Here is a 22,648-nt window from a genome sequence, read left to right on the forward strand (position 1 = left end):
AAAATACCAGGCTCTGTCCTGCCTCAGATCCTTTGCATCTGTCTCCATGACAAGAACACATTTTGTTGGGCCCTCACTCATTAAATTTCTATAAATCTTCCAGATCTCAGTTCTAACACCACTTTCTCAGACATTCTACGGCTAACTGGTCCTTCGCCATTAGGCCTAAGTCTAAATGATCTCCCTGCACTTTTTCTTCAGTGTTTTTGTCCCAGTTTTACTATATATTTAGTTGACAGACTGAAGGGCTATGTCCTCTTCCAGACTGTAAGATCCATGAGGACAGGAACCCCTGCTCACTGTAGTTTCCCAATGTTATGACACAGTAACACAAAAGCATCAATAAGCACTTGCTAAATGCACTAATATTTCTCTGTGTTTGGGATCATGTGTGGCCATAGTAATAGTAACACAGATTTACTAAGGATAAAACCCAGCCTTTCTAGATCGCTTGCTAAAAACAACATACACATGGCATTTAATACATAGTTGTAGAGGAAAATACTTTGTCAGTTCCTTAAAAGGTTAACCACGGTAACCTTATGACCCAGAAATTCCACTCCTAGATATACCCCCAAGAGAACAGAAAATCTATTTCACATAAAACTTGTACTACAGTGTTGCTCATAAAAGCAGAAATAACCCACATGTCCATCAACCGATCAACAGATAAACACAATGTGGTGTATCCATTGAATGGAATGAATGTTAGCAGTAAAAAGGAATGGAGGGCACATGGAAGAACTCTGAAGATACACCGAAAGAAATCACATACGAAAGGTCAAATAGTGTAGGACCTTACGTATATAAAACGTCTGGAATGGACAAATCCATAGACAGAATGTATATTAGTAATTGCAGGGGCTCAAGGAAGTGGAGAACAGGGGCCAACCAGCTGCACACATTTGGAGTGATGAAAATGTTCTGAAATGAGGCAATGGCGATGGCTACATAACTTTGTGAATACACTAAGGACCACTGGACTACATACATAGAAATGGTGTATTTTATGGTACATGAGTTATAACTGAATAAAAAATAGCTATCTAGAAAGAATGCCAATGAACTATTTCAACAGTTGTTTAAAATAGAATTCTCAGTTTTGTAAGTTACTAAAAAGGTTCCCAGTGAAGCAGTTGGGATGGTTATATACTCATGAGATGCACCAACAGGCTTGATTCTCTGCTGTCAGCTCTGGGCCACCCTTTCTAGCTCCCTCATTTAAGCTAGTCCTTGAAATGCTGCCACTTCATGGATGTTTGCTGGTTCATGTCTAAAAATAGCCCTGGCCCACTCTTCTGGTTCAGTGAACAAGACAGAAGTGCCACGACAGGATTCTCAGACCCAACACCCCATGTCAGGAAGTCTTCCTCCACTCAGGATGGTGGAAGCCAGGGGTGCCTTCATGGAAGACCACTGAGGGTGGTCCTCTGAATCTGCTTCACTTTCCATGATGGATGGCCCTCCAGATTTGCTTCCTATCTCCATTTTCTGAACTTGCTCACTGCCCTCAACCTTGCTCTGATCACTTCTCTCTCCACATTGAACCTGCTCACCACCTTTCCCCAACTGACCTTTCTCAGATCTCTGCCTTCACCCAAACAGTACCTTCTCTCTCCACCTAAACTTTACTCTTATTAATGAAGAGATACACTGGGAAAAGTGGTTTGATTTTCTGCACAAATTTATAATCTGAGAAACTTTTAAATATATAGTCAATGACACTTTTTTTTATCAAACTACAAAATCCATGCATGTTCCAACAAGACAAGACAGACAAAGGTGTACAAAGGAAAAGCAGACAGTCCCTTACTGCCACTTTCTCAAAGTAAGTAGCACTAACCCTACATCTTTACACCTCTATCTCTAAACAACCATGAACATACTTGCCTTCTCTCCTTTTCTTTTTAAAACTTATTTCTATGCAACTTGATTTTCCATTTAATATGTCTTAAATATTTTAAGGACAAATCATAGAAATTTAACTCATTTTTGAAAAATAGTCCGCTGTGTGGATGTGACAATTACAACAGGTCAGATAACTGAATGGACTCATGAGACTCCACAGGAAAAATTGACAAAAGGCTATAACCAAGGGAAAGCATGTGGCACAGCAGGAAAATGAATGTCCAGAAAAGCCCCAGGGGCCTGATAAGACTTCTAGGCACCACTTCCCAGGGTCCTTCTCATTTACCCAAAATATGGATTTTGAACTTTCATGTTATGTGCAAGAAATCTGAAGTTCAGGGAAGCCTGGGAAAAAGTTTCCAGCAGGTTTTTTTTCCATTTTTTGATTTATTAGTATATGTTAATGATACATACTAAATGCATTCATGAGGGGAACATATCACATCTTGATCCATTTTACTTCTTCCCCTCTGCTCCTATCTCATCCTTTCCTCAGATCCCCTTCCAATCTCCAAAAAATCTATCTCCCTGTTTCTTATCAACTATCTTTTATTTTGCTCTTTATTTATACTTTGGGAACCATACCAGTTTAGCCTTCTGTGTCTGATTCATTTCACTTAGCATTACAGTCTCAAGGTCCATCCATTTTCCTACAAGTACTCAAATTTATCCTTCCTTATGGCTGAGTTGTACTCTGTTATGTGTATCCAGCAGGGTTTATTCTACCTTCTAATCATTTACCCAAGCCAGACTGTGTAACTGGTTATTCTAGGTTAGCCATCAACCTATATACATCCTTATATTAAGTGGAGTGGAGAAGTTCATCTTGGGAACCTCACAGGTGTGCTTCAAACCTTTATGACCACATTATGAATCACCAGCTACTCCATTTTGTCCTTATCTTGGCCAAAGTTTGGCATCACATTTCCAGGTGACTCACACAACAGCTACATCATAATGCATTTACGTAACTTCCTTTTAAAGAAAATTCTGACTTCTGCTTTCTCCACCACTACAAACAACCCTGAAAAGCTCTCATATGATTGTATCTTTATAGAAGCAAATCCCAAAAGAGCACTGCCAGCTTCAGCATATTTTGTTGTACTTTTATCAGATACAACCCAACTATTTCCTTAGGAATCTATAGCAATATGCTCTCGCCAGCAATATATGAAGTTCTACTGCCTGTAAACGCAGATGAGTACAATTACTTCAATTGGTCTATCTGATGTGTATTTGGTATTTACACTGAAGGCTGCAGTGGCTTGGATTAATCAAGCTCTGTGCATTTATGTCGCCCTACTGAGTTAGGATCCTAGCTAAACAGAGCAGCATTTCCTTGAAAATACTGCAGAACTTTGCTACTTACCACTTGGTCTGTGGCCTGTGGCATCTGCATTTCTTGGAGTCTTATTAGAAATGAGGACTTTCTTCCCCTACCCCCATTTATTTTGTTCTTGAAATATAAAACATAGAAATAATGAAAGGAAGTGCATAGTCCTATAAACTTTATGCCAGACCCATCTTTGAATATAGAGATAAAAAATTTCAGTAAAGTTAAAAATCAGCTCACAACATATAAAAAGTGTTTGTACAACTCAAGACTTGAATAGTGGCCAAGGACACCCATCAGCTTTATAATTTGTTCTTGTCTTTCTTTTGGAACTGTTTCCTAAACACTCAATTCTTAGAACAATTAAAATAAACATCATCACAAGTAGTATGCTGAAATAGCAGCCTAGTTACTTTTAATCTGTGACCTCTTCTGACCCAGTTCCAACAAGTTTGGAAAATGCAGAAAACAATGTTGGGTCCTTTCCTGAGATTTTAGCTTTGTTGAGCCAAAAGTGAACTACTCTGCTCCCCAAGGAGGAGATGATTAATGATGCTGGGTAAAGACAGTGAGAGTGAGGACAGAATCCTCAAAATGGAGGTTCTTTAATAGCTCACTGCTTGAAATATAAACCTCCTCCGCCTCTACCCATTTCCATCCAAACACACCTGCTACAGTTTCCACACAACCCAATTAGGATGAGAGTATGCATGGAGAACTCAGACTAAACAAACACTTCAAGTGTGACTTGTTTTTGCTTAGCAGCATAATCGTTAAGAGCTTTCCTGCAATGGGTTTCTTTTGTGAAAGGGAAACATTCTGTTTGAATACCTGGGGCACTGATTCCTTAATCCAGGGCCCTGGAAGAAGGGCTGCAGTCATGACTCAATCACACTGCACAGGGGCTCAATGTCACTCTCACACCAAAGAACTGTCACCCCCTCCCAATCAAAACGGTCTTTCACTGGGGTTATCACCACAAGTCACTGGCCTGTGTTCCCAGGCAATCAGTCACTTCTTAAGTGGGTAACAACAGGTAAGTCATTCAAAGGGATGCAACAGAAGACAGAAAAACCACAGGAAAGGTAGTGTGCTCCTATTCCTCTCTGGCAGTCAGCATTTGAAAGAGATTTTAGGTCATCAAAAAGGTTAAGAGTGTAGCTGAGACTATGGTTTTGAGCCAGGCAAAGAAGGAAAACCAATACACCATATTTATTAAGGCATTAATTCGTTCATTATGCAGGTTCTTATTTCCAAAGACAGTTCTAAGGTAAAAGCCTCATTGTGGCATAAATGGACATTGCACAAGAGTGTCCAGCGTAAAGGTCAAATTAAATCACTATGCACATAGCCAGTCATTAGTGTCTACTAACACAAAAGACAACAAACTCTGAATTATTCTGATTATTTTACACTGGCATTAAATTAGTTGATATTATTTTAATGAACTCATCTATACAACTTTTAACACTGGTCCTTAAAGTGTGGTGTTTCACCAGGAGCACCAGCCTCACTGAGAATTTCTTAAAAATGAAATTCTGGGGCCCTATTCCAGGCCTCCAGAAACTCTAGGGCAGTGGTGGCCAATCTATGGGACTTATGCCACAGGCGGCTGTTTGTTATCACTGAAAGCTCTTAAAGGTTCACCATCATTGCTTTAGGGTGACTCCCAACTCTTATCAGGTTTTTTTTTTGTACCGTGAATTGAACTCGGGTCCTTGCACTTGCAAGGCAGGTGGTGGAACCACTGAGCTAAATCCCCAGCCCTGCTCTTAGCAGTTTTAAGGAGCCCTCCAGAGGATTCTGAGGCACAATCAAGTCTGAGAGCCAGGGACTTATAAAAAATATATGGGGGGGAGGGGTGATGGTGTGGTCAGAGCATGAGGGTCAGCAATCCCCTAGTCTCAAAATGCTTCCTCCCCCCTGCTCAGAGTCATGAATCATTCATCTTCTACTTCGCTTAATTGAGGAATTTCTTGAAAGAAAATTCCTCCCTCCATGCCCTCATCAATCAATCATCCCACAGTTCCCGGCCTGAGTTTCACAGCTCCTCAAACACTCTCCAGTTAACTGGAGCTCTAGTTAAAAACTGTTAAGCACTGTTACTTTTTTTTTTTAAGTTCAAAAGTACATTTATTTAAAATATGGGCAGGATATCAATATAAAAGAAAGAGAGTATAAGAAATAAAAATAATTAAGGTACAAAACATTTCAAATCTTTAACATCCAAAATTTAGATAGCAAGGTCTTTATTTACACCATTTTATTTGTAGCTGAAATTTCACAGTTTTGTGAAGACATTTAAAAACCTGGCAAATGAATCATAAAACCTAATGCGGGCTCATAAAGTCATATAATACAAAACATAATTTATGTTTCCTCAGAATAAAATTACACATCTTAATAAGATGCAGCATAGGTATCCCACTGTCTTCCTGCTTTAAGCACTGTTACTTTTTAAATGCTGGATTCAGCCCTTTAATTTGGGAGCACAGGGTGTTTGATAGGGTTCCCTATCCCGCCAAGTCCAGCTAAATCTGTCCATAGCATAGTTCCCTTCACCTTCACCCGGTCATAGTCTCCCTTCTCACTTAATCAAAATTAGTTTCTCTCTGTGCCTTGTCCTGTCCCTGCCTCACAGAGCTGTCAATTTCATCTAGATAACAGGAAATAGGGAAAGAGATTTTGTGGAGATAGGAAGAGCCAGAGATGAGAGGAAGGGGAAGATATCTGAAATCCTCCTTTTCATTTGGTGCTTACTACTTTATCTTGCACGTGTATGTTATTCTGTATCTCATCTTCCCTCTCATATTATAATTTCCTGTAGGGCAAGAACAGAGACTTGTTTCTTACTGCAGTTTCTGCATAAGGTCTTATAGAGGAAGACATTTAGTAAAGACTCACTGAAGTGGAATAACAAATGTTCTGACTTGAAATTAAACCTGTTTTTCCCAGGAAATATGGACATGCAATTTATTTGGGTTTGGCAAAACCAGATGGGGGGAAATGCCGTGAAATTTTAAAAAATTAAAACACTGAACATAAAGTAAGTGAGGTATGTACACACAAGAAAGGAAGCCAGGGACAAGGTCAAAAGCCAAACCTGAGATCATTCCTCTCTCACTTCACGTTTCTAAATTTCCTCAGTGGGTTGTGCTGATCTGTGTGCAACTGATATTTATAGAACAAATGAAACATAATCTGGGGCTGTTTTTCTCCAAAAATAAATACCTCTTTTTCCACAGAGATTGTTGGATATATCTAACCAGTTTAATTTATATAATCCAAAGATACCAGTGATAATTTGAAAATGTTAACAATCTTGTAGATGTCTGCAATTGCTTAGGTGGTATATGTTTAAGTTTTAGGTCCCAGGGTCATGAAAACAATACACTCTGAGAACTATTTAAGGGTAGGTTGATGTACATGTGGCAGAGTAAACATATGCTCAGGCCCACTAGATGAATCGCCTGTGGGGTGACCCATGGGAGACAAAAGGCAGCACTCTTTTTCATCAGGAGAGTGGTGCTGAATCTCTTAGCATGAGATACTTCTGTATATAACACTGACATGAGTAAACTAGATGGACTCAGTCCTCTTAGGGGGTCATTTCAGGCTGAGTAGCTTCAACCACATTCACCCCCACATCACAGCAACACATTTTTCACAAGGGTGTTTAAATAAAAGGTGAAATGGTTTCCAGCAGGAGATAAACCACCAACCGCCTTGCAGGCTAATAACTATGTTAGTGGCCACCAGCGACTGCCAACTCAGTTCTACTCCAGAGAAGGCCCATGTAGCTCTGGGGAGGAAGTGAGAAATGGGGGTGAACATACTTGTTATTGTTTTAGCAATGTGCTTTTCTAAAAAAATTAAGTAACAGAACAATACTGCTTCACTAAACAAAGGCTGACTAATATATTGTGTATTATACCTACTAATATACTAAAACAGTTTTAATTATAGTGATTTCATGTGAAAGACTGGCATGCTAGCTCACCTAGCACTTCACACAGTTTTACAATTTAAAAAGAGAACTAGTTCAACCATCACTAATTCATAATGGGTCAGGCTGCCATTTATATATTACGATAAGCACTGCAAATTTATAATTTACAAAGGGCTACAGAGATAAATTTGGTAAAATAACCTAGTTCAGGGAAAACAGTGAGACTTCTGTGTGTGTGTGTGTGTGTGTGTGTCTAGAAGATGATATGTCAAAAACTGAGTTTGGGGGACTGGGGATTTAGCTCAGTGGTTCTGCCTCCTGCCTCGCAAGCACAAGGTCCTGAGTTTGATCCTTGGTACCAAAAAAAAAAAGAAAAAAAAAAGAAGTAAAAACTGAGTTCGGATATTAACGGAGGAAATATCAAAGAAAATAAAAGTAAGTTTTATTTTTAGGCACTGGGGATTGAACTCAGGGCCTTAACACTGAGCTACATCCCCACCCCTTTTTAAATTTCAAGGCAAGGTCTCACTAAGCCACTAAGTTGCCCAGGGTTTGAACTTGCAATCTTCCTGCCTCAGCCTCCCAGAGTGCTGGGATTACAGGCCTCAGTCACCATGCCTGGCTTAGTTTAGATGTAAAGAAAAGCAGAGAACTGCAAATCAGACAGTACTAGAGGGCTCCGAATCATGGAAGTGATAAGTGCACACAGTACTATTCACAGGAGGCACAGCAAGGGCAATAAAATGACCAAGTAATGACTGACAGAGAAGATAACAAAGTGGCGAGAACTTCTACCTTAGTATTTCATCACTGCTTGTGAAATAGTCTGGGACAAAGTATTAGGAAAATATCACTCACTCTTCACCTTGTTTCCACCCCTTATGATGAATTTTCAGGGGCCTCCTTGCCTATCTAGTCTCTCTTTTTCCTTTGTTATCTATATTCAAGCCTCTCTCTGACAGGTTTGCCACATAGGCGCACAGCATCTCTAAGACAGGACCCTGAGCTGAGAGCTCCCGAAAACACAAAGATGAGGGAGAAGTTGGCTCTGGCTTTGCTATGTTCCTGCCTACTACACACAAACCAACACACAACAACAAAAGCATCAGGTGCCAAAAAAAGTGTGCATGATTCTTTAGGAAGAGTGGGCTAAAAGTCAGCATTCTCCTGACTTCTGAGCATCAATTTAGACTTTTCCCTCCCCCTCTGCAATGGTGCTTGGAAAATAACTCAACAGTTTTGCACGTGCCAGATCATGGAGGCATCTACTTAACCAGCTTTTATATCTCTGGGACAAGAAATGGCTCTTCTTTAAAAGTGGTATTGAAGATAAACTCAACTAGAAGAGCCTATTTGTGAAGTTCTGAGGTCAGGTCCAAACTCCACAACTTAACAGGTAAAAATCAGGTGCCAGACAAATATTGATGTAGAATTAATTTAAAATGTTGGAAATAAATTACAAACTTTTATTTCTGAAGTCACTTGGGAATGACAAAAGGAAAAAAATCATCTCTTGTGCCCCAATGCAAAAATAAAGAGAGAAAATACTCATTTCTGTAAGAATAAAGAATGGTTAATATTTGAATCTGAGGAGGAAATGGCCCGGTTGCATACTATGTGATCTTGGTAAATACTAAGAAAATAAAAATTTATGTTTAATGCTTTAAATCTCTTTCAAAATTTAATTACCTGTCATAAATATCCTCTTTTCCACTTCTAAACACCCCACTGACTCAGTTTGGGAAAGCAAATTGAATTTGATTCTGGTCAGATGACAACAGATGGCTTTCACATTAAGTAAGGTGAGCTATCTGACAGCAAACAGATTCCTATTCAAACACTTTTATTATTACACATCAACTACCAAACCAAGAAAAACAGCAGTTCCTCAAAGTAGGCAAAGAAAAGGGATACAAATTTCTAGAAAACAATTTCAATATCAACCTAAAAGCTATTAAAACTTGAATGTGGGATTTCTAAGTATTCTGTTAACCAAAATGGTTTTTATAGCTGAGTCCTGATATTTTGTTTTTGAAATGACTTATAAAAATACACACTAGTATTGAAGACTTCACTCACTTGCTTATTCCCCATTTCCAGACATAGAGCTGATTTTGTTAGTCCATAAAAGGGACTAATGAGTCAAGAATGACAAAGAAAGAACACTCCTCATTTAGGGAGGTGAGCACCCAGAAAATCAGACTCCTTTTCGAACCAGGAGCAGTGGCCTAAAATTATCAGTCATTATAACTATTCTTCAATTTTACTACATTGACTTCTTAGACCAAGATGTGAAAATTAACAACTGTCACTGAAGATAGGAGCCTTCTGCTCTAAGAAACATCACATATTAGAAAAATGTTTATACATTTCTGTTTTAAAAGCTTTAAATATTCTGAGCAATCTGGCAACAAATGCAAAAACTGCATAATGCCAAAATCACCAATAGTTTAAACATCTGGATTTTTCCCCAATTCCTATAATTGTCCCTTCAGACATAAACCCCTGGAGAAGGTCTGTCTCCAGATGCCTGATAGCCCCCTACTCTGATTATTTTTGCTGTCTTTCCTGAACTTAGAAGTTCATTCTGTCTCTTTTTTGGTTTATAAACCTTCAATAGCTACTCAGTACATACAGGAAAAGTTGGAAATTCTTTGGTTTGGTATTTAAGGCCCAATCTACCTTTTTAATCACATGTTTTGTTTCCTCTGATATTATTCTCTTTCCTAGAAATGGCACTCTCCTAGTAGATACACAAAGCAATCCAGCAGTCTTTTCCTTTCTGCTTAGGATGCCCTTTTCTCCTGTCTTTCCCACACAATCCGCACACAAAATAACTTCTTCACATCTTTCTGCTTATCCCCAAATTCAAAACCTAACACAAGATATTCCACAATATTCTCTGCTTTTGAATTTTTATGCCATTGGATATGGGAAACATCATTTGGCATAAAAATCTAATGCGATATTGAGATGATGTAGCTTAATCCTTAAGTTTATATGGAAATCATCTGTATGTCCTTATAACTTTTTTCTTCTGTACTTAGCTCAATAAACAGGCTATAAGCTCTTCAAAGTTAAAAATTCCCGTTTGTTTTTATATATCCCATAATAAAAATATATCAAGTTTTTAAGGTTAATAAACCTGATTTCTTAAAATGTATAAAAAATGAGTAGATATGGCCTTTAAGTGGTGAGAAAAAAGCAAAGCATTTTAACAGAGCCCAATAAAAATAACAAGAGTATAAAAATACTGTTTTAGATTACCAGATAATGCTGACAGATGCTATTGATTCTCAATACATCAGAGAACTTCAGAAAGAAATGACTCTCAGAGGGCACAAGCTCCAGATGAGATAAAGCGTCATTTTTCCAAGTTTCTGATTAAAAAAAAAAATCTGATGGCATAGTGGCCTTTTTGCTTGTGTTGAGGGTCAGTTTGGTTTTGGGTGCATCAAAATGAGACCCATACCAAAAGAGCCATCCCACTTCCTGAAGGTGGCCTGGTTTTTAATCATTTCCTTTACTTCAAGAAACTATTTCATCTGTATACATCATATAGTTCAAAGTGCTCCCGATATGATTTTCAACAAAGTAACAGCACATCTGATTATTTTCTATATATTCTTCCTAGAATAATATCTGTAGATCACAAGTAAAATATACACATTTTACAGGTTTTTTTGTTTTGTTTTGTTTTTGGTACCGGGGATCGAACTCAGGTCCTTGTGCTGCGAGGCAGGCGCCGGAACCACTGAGTTAAATCCCCGGCCCCTACATTTTACAGTTTTTAACACTGTCTAAACTTCAGATTTTATGGACAGTACTTTGGAGCGCATTTTATATATATTAAAATGTTACCTTTCAGAAATATTATCACCATAAATGTCTCTAATGTGACATTTAAATCATGCTAATAAATGCTTCAAAGCAAGAAACAACTTATCATGGAACAAAAACTTAAGAGATATACAATATTCTCAATTGAATTATATTTCACTGGAGATCCATAGATATTGCTATGAATGTAGCTTGATAAATATGAGAAATGAGATGTAAAATTCCTACCTTGTATCTGTTTCTTGTTCACTGCATTGTCAGCTTTATGTCGTTTCTGAAGTTTAAAACCAAAAAGAACAACAGTGCAAAAGTGAGTGGGATTCACAAAACAAAAGCGCACTCCTAATAAAAAGGGATTTCATTTAATATCTGTTTCTCGAGGTTTCTGATCCTTATCTAGCCATGTCAATACTGAGTGTGCATGGATGGGAGCTGTGACAGGAAGGATCAGAGGACTCCGGAATTTCACACCGGAAGCACCGTCCGCGGCATCTTTACACAGTACTCCCCTTCTCACAGCATCAGCCCGTACTCCTCATCGGCAGCTTACGTCAGTGCACAGGTGAGATTAAAATGTTAATGTACCAGAATGGTATGAACTGAAAGGCTGATCTAGTCTTTTTGCATAAATAACTCACTTAAAAAAGAAGACTGGCCAGGAGAATTATCTATAACAACTTCCACTTAATAATGGTGTTGAAATATTTTTAGCTTCCTATGAAATTATCTAATTAAGCTAAATACATCCTCTGTAATTCAATGATGAGCTGATGTCTGTCAATGATGAGGACCAAATACATCAACCATTTTCATACAGCCTCTTCTCTTCCCTGCTCCCCAACACCCACCACCACCACTACAACCACTGAATCACAAAATCCTACTGTCATTTCTTCCTAAAGCACCTACAAAATTAAATGTGGAACAGGTGAGTTGATCTAAGTCTAGGCTGGTGAGCTGGAAGAGTTACATAACCCAGGGTTTTATGGCAGGGAGTAAGATAAAGAAACAGAAGGTCAGAGGAAAGATGAGAATTTGAGTGGCCAAGGGGAACTTTTTCCTCTACAGTTCAACTAGAGGTTTTCCATAGCTTCTGTCCAAACTTGCAGCACTGAGAATAACACATCAGACTCTGGTAACAGTGCACAAGAATGTTGACAGTAATTCTTTGCTTAAAGATCCTATCATAAGAAGTTCAAAGTCAAACTTAGCTGTGCATAGCTGAGTATAACATAAGCTGGTGTGAATGTAAAACAAATGAATTCCTAAGTTGTCTGCCTGAGGAAAAACATGGTTTTTAGAAACTCAGTACATATATGAAAACATTCTCCAAGAGCAAAGTGTACAGCAGCAGATCAGCTGTCCTCTGAGTTACAGCAACACCCAAAAGGAGTGGAGTAATAGCTGGGAGCATGAATTCGGTTTGTACAAATGATCAGCCACTCCAATGGACAGAATGCAAACAGAGCATCGCCTTGGTGTAAGAACTGTTGAAAATGATTCTTACCCCATTCACATGCAGGAACACTATGGCTCTTTCTCAGTATATAACACTCACTAACAAATGTGTATTGGTGTGTACTTTTAATGTGCATATTATTGCCTCCAAAAGAATGATTTGCTAAAAAAACTTAAGTGAATTTTTCAAGTTTTGTTAAATTTATAGCCTCAACAGAGAATATATTACAATTGTAAAACTCCAAAAATTCTCTCTCCTTCTCCCTTCCTCCTTTTTATTTCTTTGTTAATCAAGGTTGTGAGAAAATTAGAAATTAATTCAAAAAAAATTTTGGTCCAAAATAATAGTATTTATATATTTAAGGAGGCACACATATTTCAGAGACACAGATACTTCAAAAATAATGCGTATCTATGACAAATAATGGTTAGAGTTTTACCTGAAAGAGGCAAAAACTAATCAATGAAACATTTCACTTCAAACAAGAAATTCAATCTTAGCGTAACTTAAAACCACTCTGTGTATCTCTTTCCACCTGTACAGAATCCTTACATGGGAATATCTCTTTCCTCAACCATCCCTCCAAAGAATAAATCAGGTTACTTGTCAAAAAATAAGTATATTAGATATATACATAAGGATCCATTCAGATTCTAATCTTATGACTATAAAAAGAGAGCATGTATGGTTTTTTTGTATTACAAATAGATTATTCCTTCTAAAACTGTTGAGGAAAAAAAAGTTATTTCACAAGTTCAAATACCTACACTGTCTTGTAATTAAAATTCATTTAACATCACTGAGAGCTTGTGAACTATGTATTATTACCGATATTTGATGGAGACTACAGAAATAAACTATATTGCATAAATAGTGTGATAGACTTTAGGATACTAATATATGCAATGCTGATTTTTTTCATTTAATATCCTCAATAACTTTGAAAGGTGTATATAAAACTCCCTTTAAAGGTAAGGAACCTGAGGCTTAGAGCAGCCATACAACTTGTCTAAAAAAGTGATGGAATCAGAATTCCCCACTATGGAAACACTTTCCACCCTAGGCATTTATCATATCACTGTCCAGGTTTTCTGCCTGCACCTGGGGCCCTTCTAGTCTCCTCTGCTCGCTTGCTGTATGGTGATGAGACTGCTCAAGTCATTCCCTGGCTGTCCTCACCACTCACACTACACTCTCTTCCATACCAGCCAAGAGGCTCACCGAGCCCCACGTGGTTATATCCAGCTGCCTCTTTGACCTCTCTCCCTGACAGTCACAAATACACCTCAAACTGTCCACAAGGCAACCTGTGATCTTCATGCCCAAGACTGTCCTTGGCTCAGATACAGAGCCATATACCATTTATTTTCATAAACCAAGAATTTGAGAGTTGTACTTGCACCTTCTTCTCCCTCACCCTCTTATCCAACCCCCTTATTATCTCAATAAATACTTACTAAACACTATGTGGTAGGCCTTGCTACTACTCCCAAGGGCACAGCAATGAGTAAGAGTCAAAAGCCGCCCCCCCCCCCCGCTTGTGGCGCTTACATTCTAGTGACTGGAGAACAAATATGAGCTGAGTGAGGAGTAGATGTGGCAGGTGGTAGGAAACTCTATCTTAGATATAGATCAAATGTCTTTCCCTACTTTTTACCATTTCTAAACATCACTTAGTCTATCACAGCTTCATTTTTTATACCAATTACTATATTCTTCTAACTTATTTTCTGCCACTTAAGTCAAAAGGATCTTTGAACCCTGACAATATAGTTGACATTTACTCATTATTTACTATACACTATGTGCTGTTTTAAGGACTTCATGTGAATCATTTAATTCACATCACAGCCCAGTATGATCACTTGATTAATATCTATTTCTTCTATGGTACTGTGAAACCCACAAAGGTCACTTTTACTTACTAGTACATTTCCAGTATTTGGTCACTGGTGTACTGTAGGCTTTGGACAAGTATACATTTTATAATGAATAAAGTCCACTAGTGTTTAAATTAACAAGTTTACAGCAAAGAAGGAATGTTTTTACTGACAGCTATCAATTTAACAAGCAACTTTTATCTTTACCATAATTATTTGCTTTTAACAGGATACAACTTTTTAAAAAAGAAGAGTTTATTAGAGGATTTTCAAGTAAGTATACATGACATTTGTTACACACAAAAATGGGAGATTGTAGTATGTTATGTTGTCAGAAGCATCAAGAGTTAAAATTCACTGGGTGGATATGTCTTAACTATCTCACCTGTGGACAACTCTTATCATGTTTTATTCTAAATTTTTAAAAATGATGTTCCTTAACAGAATATGAAGGAAGGTTTACTGGACTGTAAGGTCTGTTTTATTCACTGAGGGACAAGTGGCAGACATTATTAGTTTTTACTAGTATTCAGTTCTTTACTTTCAGGGACATTCAGATAACATCTCCTATTTTCCATGTCGCTAGTTCTAATATTTGGCTGTAAGCAGATGTGATATGCAACATTTATGGCTAAAATAAATAAGGAATGACATCTCTATCCCCTCTTCCCCCTGGTCCAATAACTGCCAACACGCCACACAGCAGAAACTTGATTCAGGTTGTATTCCTGAGGGACCACGGGAATAGGGAAACTGCCTGCCACTGACCCTCAGGACCTGTAGCATCTCTGAGTAAGTAAAAAACAAACGTTAAGTAAAAGACTTAAGTATTAAGCTGCTGATAAATGGAACATGATTATTACCAGAGCAAATGTTTAACATAGTCTAATGTATATCCTAATGAATGCCTGCCACCTAAGCAGTGCTCTGTACATTTTTGTTGAAAAGCTGCACAAATGTATGTATTCATTATAATTTCTGATAGGTAACTCTCTGTCCAACATCCTAAAGTATTACTTGTTTTTTTTTCCTTTTCTAGAGAGTAACATTTCAAACTTTCTATGACCTTACAGTTTGATAGAAACTTACTAACCAACTCTTAGAGAATTTTAGTCTATATTTTAACTCTAATTTCACAGGAAAGCAGATTCATCTGACATTATTATTACCTCACAGTATTATTATTACATTCCTCAGGGACTGCATGATTAGTTTTTTTTCAATAGTATCAAATTATTATATTATGCCAATAGGAGTTCTGTTTTAAAAATTCTTGGATAGAATTTTACTTATTATGTATTTTCAAAGACAGGGGTCCTAGAAACCATTGTTATAGTGCTTATAGCTTTAGTATGGAATCACACACGCGTGCGTGTATGCAAACACACACACACATACACACACACACACACACACACACACACAAATAGGAGAGGAAGTTTAGAAGCATGCTTATAAAGCAGGGCTCAGTGCCAAACTCCCTGACTTGAAATCTAACAAGCCTATTTATCAGCTGTGTGACCTTGGACAAGGTATCTTATCCCTCTGCTTTCTCTGCCTCATCTACTAAACAGGGATCAATAATACCTTACAGGGTTGTTATAAGATTTAGTAAACGTAAGTAACATAGAACAAGTGCATGGAACCTAGAAGCAGAATAAACGTTGATATTATTGTTCGGATGACTCTCTGCATAGGCAGACAGCAAAGAGCGCAACATGAGATGGAATTCTGATTCCATCACTTTCTTGGACAATTACATGTCTCTTTTAAGCCCCCATTATTTACCTTTCAATAGAGTTTAACATATAAACTTTCCATGTTATTGAGGGAATTAAGTGAGAAAAACCTCAGCAAAAACAATACCCTAATGCCTAGTGAGTAACAAGTGCTCCATAAAAATTATATGACACAAAGAAAGAAAAGGGAGATATTAGAAGGCAAAGAAAGACAAAATTATAGTAAGATCTATCCCTACAGACAGCCAAACTCAACCAATAAATTAAAGGATGGAAAGTCTGCATGGAGCAACATAGATGAAAAGAGAGTCTCTTCAATTTCCCAGCTTGTTGTGCTTGTGAAGTACATCATTTCCATTCAAGAGGATAATGATGCCCTACGCACAGGCACCCACACACTCTGACTGTATCTACTCCTACATGTTTGCAAGACTGCTTACCTGAATGTTCAATCCCCCCATTTCTAATGGGCCTCATGATACTATGGCTCGTGTCTTCTCTTAATAAATGTTAATGAAATAATGTTACACAAAGGATATTGTTTGTAAAATTGTAAATTGGACCTTTCCAAACACTTTCCCAGCCAGCCTTTCCTTGCCATTGATTGTTCTAATGCTTGACAGGTTATTCTGAATGGGCAAGAAAGTATTTTAAAAGAACGTGGAAAAATACCGACCAAAAAACTGCCTTCCTCAAGTAAGCCAGTTAAAATAGGTAAAATATTAGGGGGGATTTATTTTAGAAAAGGGGAATTTGGAGAGGAGGGTTTATTTTAGAAAGGGGAAACTGACTTCTTATTTTCTCTTCTACCACAGAACACTAAAAATGGCAAATATGAGGTTACTTTCTTTTAATAAAATAAGAAAAATGGAAAGGAAACTCAGAACTACTGAAGTAAGAATGAATCAAAAGTATTTAATATGGTGAAAACTATGGCATTTAAATTTAAAAATGAAAAATACAAAGAAATTCTTTGGATAATTTAGGTTACTTAGTTGAAAATAATGTTCTAATACAGTTTTCTTTTATGTCAATTATTACATTTAAATTATTTTCTTTTATTATTACACTATAAACAAAAGGGAACATTAATAAGTTATTAGGAATTAACTTAAGGGATAGGAACATATTAATCTAGTAAGAATTAACCTAAGTAGTAGGAACATATTCTATACACTTTAAAGTTGAACAGCCTGTGCCACAAATTAAAGAAAAAACAAATAAGCAAAATAAATATATCAGCACATTTATGAAAAAATTTAAATACTTACAATATCTTCAATTATCTCTTTGATAGCCGCCACAGCTAAAATAAATAAGAGAGGAACCAGTGTTGTATAACGACCTGTTGGTGACACATCAGGTATTTGCTATTTGAAGAAAAAAACAAAAGAGCAAGAGAAATATAATGAGAACTGGGAAGCTTACAGTAAGTGTGAAACAACAAAGTCTTAGTGTCTTCTAAAATATGCTTCATTGATTTCTCGATCTTGGCTAACACTGGGTGAGGCAACTTGCCTTATCTAGTAAGTAGCCGGAGAAGCATGTTAGTGACATGATAAGCATACAGAATGTGTACTAGATAAACACCTACAATGGACAATTCGCTAAGTAATAACAGCATAGTTATATAATATCATATAATCATCAAATCCCCAGTACAGCAAAAAACAATAAAAAACAAAATACCCCCCAAGGCCTTAAAGTACAATGATTAACTAGGAAAATATCCACACATTATCATATGAAAAAAGCAAATTATAAAACAATATGTACTCTATAATTCCTTTTTTAAATCTAAATCAATAAACAATGCTTAGAGGGAAAAAAATGACTAGAGGCATATACATTCAAATTTTAATGGTTATCTCTGGTGATAGAATTAATAGAACTATTATTTATTTTCTTTATGTTTTGCTGTGTTTTTGAAACTTTTTTTTTTACAATGAACATATGCTACTTTTTAATAAAATATTTTTTCTAAAACATCTGTTAAAACTCTTCAAGTGGTGATTTTCTAATTCTAAGGTTCAGAATTTTACTTTTACTGCTTCAAAACTGAGCTAATGTTTTAGGAAAAAGTGCCACCCTCCTTTACCACCCCAAATGAATAATACACATCAAATGTACAGCACATCTGTAATAAGTGGGGGAAAAAATGAATCAAAAAGTGTGACTACTTGGAGCAGTAGCCTGAAATGTCCACCAAATGCAGGTTATCTCTGGATTTAGGTAAACCTCAGGGGATCAGTCATGGGGATAACAAAAACATTTATTAAGACCTGAACATTTGACCTTGAACTGAGGTTTTATGATGTGACTTTACCTGAAGCAGTGCAATAAAGAGAAAAAATGAATTAGCAGCTCTCCTGAACTGAGAGTAGAGAAATCTTGGTAGGAATGTGATTATGTTGTATTTTGCAGTGCTAGAAAACAAAAATGAAAAATAGCGTAAAACTCAGTAACTTTGTAAACAGCACCCACATTCACAAAATTCTGTTAATACCACATAGAAAATAACATCAAGATTTGCTCACTGTTTCAAATTGGGGGAATATCTCAAAGAATTAACTTAAATGAAAAAGAATGAAAGGAAATGGCTAAATACATAGTAAAGAGTGAATTTTCTGTATGCCATCTTTGCCTTCTTTACCCAATTACCTTCCTTAACATTACCAGAAGTAGCTTACAAAGAAATGCAAATTTAAAGAAAATAGAGTGTCAACACAGTAATATTAAACAGTCAGCAATCAGAACAAGACCAGACACTATAACAGAGATGGCTTTCTGGATAAGTCCAGGGAAATGGGAAATTTTCTGGGGTTCTGCCTGAATTGTCATCACTTTAAGAACTTGGCAAGGATGCTACATTTTGCCTCTATCACTGAGGATACGGCCACTTTTGTTTTGGAGAGATCTAGAACTCCCTCTGGATTATAAAATAGAAGGGAGATTAAAGGGGAGACCTGTCACACTCCCCAAATAAAGAGGTGTAACTCAAGAATTTGAAGTTGTAAATATTAATTCTAAATGAGCACAATTAAGATCTGGAAATTTTGCCACTGGTAAGCACTGAATGTTCAACTGGTCCCAGAGGCCACTTAAGGACTAGTGCTGACAGGGATGCTTTTTTTTGGAGACAAGGTCTCACTGTCATCCAGGCTGGCCTTGAACTCACTATGTATCCAAGCTGGCCTTGAATTTGTGGTGATCCTCTTGTCTCAGCCTCCAGAGAGCTGGGATTCCAGGCAAGCCAAACCCTGCCCAGCCTATGGAGCCACTTTTTATATGACTGTTGGACTGAAAACACAACAGGGGAATGAAGTAATTCTCCCAACCCTCCATCCCTCAGCACCATACTAAGTTTTGCAACTACTAAAAAATAGTATTTAAAGACTATTTAGCTAAATAAATAAATAATAAAAGTTCTTGGTGCATAACTGCAAAGATCTCTCTTAAAATGTTAAAACTTACTAACCCAAAACAATACATTGCTCCATTCATAGATTTAGAACAACAATGGCATTTACCCATGAGCAACTTTCATATTCAGACACCATAAAGAGAAGTGGTAAAGTATGGCTATTGGGCCTTTCTGCTCCTTCCTACTTCCAGATTCTTATTAACATTTCTTTATTGGACAGAAGATGGAGAAACAGCCTACTGGCATTGCCAAGGAGTGTGCAAATACAGAGTGAACCAAAAGCTCCTTATAAACATTTTTATTTTGACCTGTCTCGCTCACCAGCAATGGCTGTTCCGTGACACTCTTTGGTAATTCTTACCTGACATGGTTATTGCAGAACTTTGTTAACTGAGGCTGGTTGATGAATATAGTCCTTATTTCTTCCTGGTCAGCCAGCGAGGTCTTCTCTGAAACATCATCTGTCTTCTCATAACCTTAAAAGGAGATAGTCGTCTTTTTTAACAGGAAATGCTTCATGTTATTATCCAGACCACACACACATTTTATATCTATTCTAGAATATAAAATCTGATAAACACTACATTTCCCTTTATTGATGTTCTTACTTTCCTTATAATCAAAAGTAAATGCCCTACATCTAATATTTCTATTAGATTTCAAAGGCATAATAGCCACATAATAACTAACCCATTTCAAAAACAGAAATATCAACTTTAAATTTTTACTCATCTTTCCCCTATAAGTGCTCAATTTATTTCCTCCTGTTATATAAGAAGATGCCTAAAATTAAATAGTTTTAAGCTATTTTACATTACAGTTTAGATAAAACTAATGAGACAAAAATAATCTAAAGTATATTCAAGAGTCTGAGCATATATATTTAATGCTTCTGTTTTTATTTAGATAAAATAAAGACATCAAGATTTAAATAAACAAACCACCACAATGATCTAGGTCAGTACAATCATCTAATCATTTCTTCTATTATAATGTAGTTTCCCAGATGAATTTTAGGTTTCTTAAGACCATTTTCAGTCATCTTACAATCATGGGAACAATGGAATGAACTCAACTAGGTACCATGTTGCACCACTGACCACACTTTTTATAAAAGATATAAAAAATATGGAAGAAAAGATAATGAGAAGAAAACATTTTAAACTGCTTATTGTACTTTTTGGCAAAAATTAAATGGCACCAGATTAAGTGGCCAGTCCCTAACTCTTGGCTAGGGACACCTACATCTGAAAAGCCCATTTTTTCTTCTCTTTTCTACCTAGCTAATGTTAACTCCTCCCATAAAGCTGGCCGACATGTGGTATCTGACGTATTCTATAATGTTAAAGTCAGTGAAGCTGCTCTGCGTCCCCACAGTCCCCTGGATCTACTCTTTCCCAGGCAAAACACTTACCAGAAGGTTTTCTTGCTGCTTTTTTATGAATCAGTCTCCCCCTACCAGAATAGGAAATCCCTGGAGCCAAAGATGGTGCATTATTCATCTTCCTAACACCAGTCAACAAACAGCAATTTGGGCAACAAATGTTTGCCCAGTAAATGCAGGCAATGAAAGAGGAGTCGTTAAGTGGCCTTTTTTATTTTTTTTGAGGGCAGCAAACGCTTCGCCACCCACTGATAAAGACACAGCTAGTGACAACCAAGAGCTGGCAACAAATGGTACAGGGAAAGCCTGCCTGTGGGGTGTGGATCGTGTATGGAAATAGGAAAATCGAAGAGGCGAGAGCAGGAACATGAGTCTAGAGGTGAGAAAGAGGGTTGTAAGATATGCAGGGGGTGCCGAAACGTTGGTGATGCTGCAGCACACAGAGGAGGCAAGGTGGAAATGGATGCCACTCCATGTGGAGAAAGCACCCAGGCCAGCTCACAGAGACCTCTGGTGCTAAAGAAGTCTGCAGCCTGTTCTCTGCCTGGTAGCAAGCCTCAGAAAGTGCTTTAAGGTAAGAGACACATTTTATATACATAGTCCTGGAGACTGTGTGGCTCCAAATCAGGTCCAGTTATACCCATGTTACAGTTTTAGATACATTCATGGCTTTGCTCATGGTCATATAGTTACCAATGATCTATTACTACACCCTACTGTAGATACAACACAAGCTTTCCCCCTAGAGTTGTATCATAATTTCACATATGGATGATCAAAAGAGGTACAGAAATCTTAAAAATCAGGCTGGGAATGTATCTCAGAGGTGGAGCACTTGTCTACCATGTGTGAGGCCCTGGGTTCCCAGTAAAATACACACACACCTTAACTATATTTAAAAATCCTTAGATCTTTCTCAAGGAGGGCACAAAGACCAGAATATACTGCTTCTGGCACTTACACTGGAGTAGAAAACCAGCTCTCCATTCTGCTCCGAGTAAGGTCTTCATGTGGGATTTACTTGATAAAACTACATTTTTGAAAGGTCTGGCCTCTGGATGACCCTAGCTGAGGAGTTGGGAATTATTCTTTACCAAACAGCCCCTTATATCGAGGCCTCAAATAATGCCAGGGAGAGCTGAATAGTGCATCTCCCTCTCACATGCTAATCTGTATCAAGAGGCTAAATTTAGATTGGTCACCTGTTCTTAAGAATAGGGTCATAAAAGGATCTGGATGGCACTAAGCACAAAATACTGCAGGCTTGCTTTAGGCACTATGGGAAAGCCAGGCAAAGATGGTGTATGTGAAGCTGAATTGGAGCAGTACTCTTAGGGCTCTGGGATTCTCTGACCAGATCCATAATGAGGGAAGAAAATTTATACTGAAAGCATGGAGTGAGTTCCTTAGCCTGTAAGGCTGGTGAGCACCTCTCTCCTCAGCACTGACAGGGCACCTGTAAGCCTGGCAATGCCACGGAGACCCCAGGAGCTCACTCTTGGGAAGTCACCTATGTCATGCACCTGACTCTGCTGACTCACAGCAGGTAGCATAGCAACCTCAGAAGTCCGACGATGATACCGGGAGAAAAGACCTGCATTTCTGATATTTTGTAAGGTGAGAGTTTGAAGCTATTATAATTTGAATGAACTCTTATCTTATACTGTATAAATAGGCAAGTTAGGTCTGGATATAGGTCTCTCCAAGAAGGAGAGAAAGAAACCTCTTATTC

The 22,648-nt window shown here is 37.5% G+C and overlaps 1 protein-coding gene across 7 annotated transcripts in view; it reads right to left on the minus strand.

Moving 5' to 3' along the window:
• The window catches only part of Atp8a1 (ATPase phospholipid transporting 8A1), a 218,659-nt gene that overhangs the window by 170,735 nt on the left and 25,276 nt on the right, over positions 1–22,648 (minus strand). For 6 of the 7 annotated variants that reach the window (XM_087187535.1, XM_004849787.4, XM_004849790.4 and 3 more), the window contains exons 2-5: positions 19,894–20,008; positions 18,435–18,534; positions 17,380–17,478; positions 11,259–11,304 (exon numbers count right to left, since the gene is read on the minus strand). In XM_087187535.1, coding sequence (XP_087043661.1) covers positions 11,259–11,304; positions 17,380–17,478; positions 18,435–18,534; positions 19,894–20,008 — 360 coding nt within the window. Of the gene's footprint in view, positions 1–11,258; positions 11,305–17,379; positions 17,479–18,434; positions 18,535–19,893; positions 20,009–20,946; positions 21,050–22,648 lie in introns of those variants that run through there. The other variant, XM_087187538.1, reaches the window with a different exon arrangement.

Source organism: Heterocephalus glaber, unplaced genomic scaffold, assembly GCF_053883595.1.
Source record: "Heterocephalus glaber isolate CG9 unplaced genomic scaffold, H.glaber_assembly_v1.0 deba00001509, whole genome shotgun sequence".
Lineage (NCBI taxonomy): Eukaryota > Metazoa > Chordata > Mammalia > Rodentia > Bathyergidae > Heterocephalus > Heterocephalus glaber.